At 38.8% G+C, this 3,436-nt stretch overlaps 1 protein-coding gene across 1 annotated transcript in view; it reads right to left on the bottom strand.

Annotated features, from left to right (window-relative positions):
* dmrt3a (doublesex and mab-3 related transcription factor 3a) overlaps positions 1–1,926 on the bottom strand; it is a 3,083-nt gene extending 1,157 nt beyond the window's left edge. Inside the window, exon 1 of the mRNA XM_037680006.1 lies at positions 1,548–1,926. Within this exon, the coding sequence (XP_037535934.1) occupies positions 1,548–1,926 (379 nt within the window). The remainder of the gene's footprint in view (positions 1–1,547) is intronic.
* Positions 1,927–3,436: the final 1,510 nt, after the last annotated feature.

The raw sequence follows: 3,436 nt of genomic DNA, 5'->3' as shown, positions 1-3,436 counted from the left end.
GGGGGGGGGTACTGAGAACTGAATCCAGGTTCATTTTTAGAGAGGCTTTTATTCTGAAAATATTACGAACAATAAATAAAGAATAAATAGTAAACAAACAGTTTACAGGTTTTTTTTTTACTGGTTTAAAAACAACAGTTTTTGTTTGTATAAATCCTGAAGTAATATGTCGCACGCAGGCACACACACACATGCACACACGTGCGCGCAACACAGAAACAAACAACATTAATAAACAATTAAAAAGTAATTTAAGCTGCTATATTCATATGTGCTCACCACAGACTCATGTTCAGGCTGCTGTTTAATTATTTTACATTATTTATATTTATGTCTTAGATCGTTATTTACAGTTTTTTTATTCTTTATATTTTTGCAGTTGTTGGATGTAACTGGGACCCCGCACACAATTTTGTTCCACCTCATGTACCACATGTGACGGGAATGACAATAAAGAAACTTGAACCTTAATTAACAAATAAAGAATAAAAATCCAGTGTTTGAATCTCCTGTTTGTTTCTTAGTGTTCAGAAATTTAATATTGTTTAAATTTAAATTTTAAATATCAAAGATTTTAAAGAAACGTATCAAATCTGCAGAAATTTAAATATTTTAAGTGATTTGAAATTTTATTTAAATTAAAACTCTGATTTAAACAGGAAATAAAACATTGTTCTTTGTAGATTTTGTTTTCTGACTGGAGGTTCGGTTCGGTCCAAACAGCAGCTCTAAACACGGACAGCCTGCGGTTCTGATCCCTGCAGCTCGGTTCGGTTCCGAACCCGACTTTTAGTCAAATTAATACATAAATACAAACAAATCGAATTGATAAAAAATATATATATATATATTTAAAGTTTTCAAATAAAGTACAAATGAATAAAAAATTAACTATTTGAAAATTTTGTCAGTAAAATATTTTCTTTCTGTTGCAAAGATCAATTTATTAATATTAAACATAAAATGAAAAAAATAGAATAATAGAATATAATACAGAAATAATAAAACTGAAATATTTAATATCCTGATGATCAATAATTCAGGGAGAAAATAGAAAAGAAAAATAAATATTTAATCTTTTGACCATAAATCTGATTTCTGGGTTTTTATTCTAAAGAGTTTTTTTTTTTTCTTTTAAATTTAATATTTTCAATCTTCTGATTTAAATAAATCCCAAACATCATTCAAAGATTTAAGTTTTAAATTTATGGAGATTAATAAAATTATTTTTATTTTTAAACTGCAGGAACACTGATTTTTTTTTCATCTAAAACACAAAAATAATGTTTATTATTATTATTTATTTTACAGTTCGTTAACATCCAGGACTGACCCGACCCTCCGGGACCCGACCCTCCCGGACCCGACCCTCCCGGACCCGACCCTCCCGGACCCGACCCTCCGGGACCCGACCCTCCCGGACCCGACCCTCCGGGACCCGACCCTCCGGGACCCGACCCTCCCGAACCCGACCCTCCCGGACCCGACCCTCCGGGACCCCCTCGCCCTCAGAACCCCAGCGAACCCGTCCCTGCGCGGCTCCGGACCGGCTCTCCCACCTGTTCGGCTCCGCGGCGGTTCCGGGCCGCTCCAGCTCAGGTCCAGCTCGTCGGGGCCCCGCGGGGCCCCCCGGCCGCCCACCCCCGGCAGGACCCGCAGGGCCTCGGGGATCAGGGAGTCCAGGCTCTCGTTGGCCTGCTGTCTGCGCAGCGCCACCTGCGCAGCCATCACGCGCTGCCTCTCGATGATCAGGATGCACTTCTCGCACGTGCAGTCCTTGAAGCGACAGTACCGCTTGTGGCCTTTGAGCCACGAGAGCACGCCGTGGTTCCGGCAGCGCGCGCACTTCGGGGTCCTCTGGAGCGGGGCCCGCGGCTGCGACACCGGGGCCCCCACGTACAGGTAGGGGGACCCGAACCCGTTCATCCCGTCCGAGGCGGTCCGGACTGCAGCCGGGGCGGAACCAGGAGTCAGAGACGTGTCCGGGTCGGAGCAGAACCTCTGCAGGAGGCAGAACCGGGAGGTGGAGCTCCTCTGCTGCTGCGGGACGGACTGACGACCCACTTGTGTTTCTGACACATCTGCATCACACTGACACGCGCCTCGCTGTGTCACGCGCCTGTGGAGTTGGCAACACGTCAGGCAGCTCGGGTTCTGCAGGCTGGCGTCACGGTTCGGGTCGAACCGGGTTTCCAAGAAGTGCAGGTCAAGTTCGGCCAAGATGAGGCTCGAAAAGCACCAAGTCCAAAATTATTAAAATAACTCAAAAGATGAAGAAAAGTTCAAAAGTTTAAACATGAAATATGAATTTAAATATTTTAGAGAGCCGCAGCAAAAAGATTCAAACAACTCATTTATTAAATTATAACAAACATCCATATTTAATTCAAACGAAACATTTATTTAAAGATATATTTACAAAAGATTCATGTTAATTTTTTTAAGTGTGTGTGTGTGTGTGTGTGTGTGTGTGTGTGTGTGTGTGTGTGTGTGTGTGTGTGTGTGTGTGTGTGTGTGTGTGTGTGTGTTTGTGTGTGTTGAGGCCCCTCTGTGGGACTAATAGAGGGCATTGAAACATAACACTGGAAGGAGCCGGGGCCTTTAAAGGTTTATTCAAGCACATAATGGACCGGCCCGGCCCAACAGAATAAAAACCAGTAAACGTCCCGAGCCCGACTCCACAACCATTAAGCTTTTAATTGGAAAATAACAGAAAACGTGAAGGTGAAGAAGAAGAGCTGCAGTTTGTGCCGGACGAGCAGATTTATGGGAGGGAGGTGAACGCTTAATAAATTTATTCATGTTGTCCTGAAATAAAAGACTAAAACTAAAGTTTATTAAATTTATTCATGTTGTCCTGAGACAAAAGACTAAAACTAAAGTTTATTAAATTTATTCATGTTGTCCTGAGACAAAAGACTAAAACTAAAGTTTATTAAATGTATTAATGTTCTGAGACAAAAGACTAAAACTAAAGTTTATTAAATGTATTAATGTTCTGAGATAAAAGACTAAAACTAAAGTTTATTAAATTTATTCATGTTGTTCTGATAAAAGACTAAAACTAAAGTTTATTAAATGTATTAATGTTCTGAGATAAAAAACTAAAACTAAAGTTTATTAAATTTATTCATGTTGTTCTGATAAAAGACTAAAACTAAAGTTTATTAAATTTATTAATGTTGTTCTGAGATAAAAAAAAAAACTAAAACTGAAGTTTATTAAATTTATTCATGTTGTTCTGAGATAAAAGACTAAAACTAAAGTTTATTAAAATTATTAATGTTCTGAGATAAAAGACTAAAACTAATGTTTATTAAATTTATTAATGTTGTTCTGAGATAAAAAAAACTAAAACTGAAGTTTATTAAATGTATTAATGTTGTTCTGAGATAAAAGACTAAAACTAAAGTTTATTAAATGTATTAATGTTCCG

Source organism: Nematolebias whitei, chromosome 8 (genome assembly GCF_014905685.2).
Source record: "Nematolebias whitei isolate Nwh7 chromosome 8, NemWhi1, whole genome shotgun sequence".
Taxonomy (NCBI): domain Eukaryota; kingdom Metazoa; phylum Chordata; class Actinopteri; order Cyprinodontiformes; family Rivulidae; genus Nematolebias; species Nematolebias whitei.
This window is presented reverse-complemented; position numbering and strand designations above follow the sequence as displayed.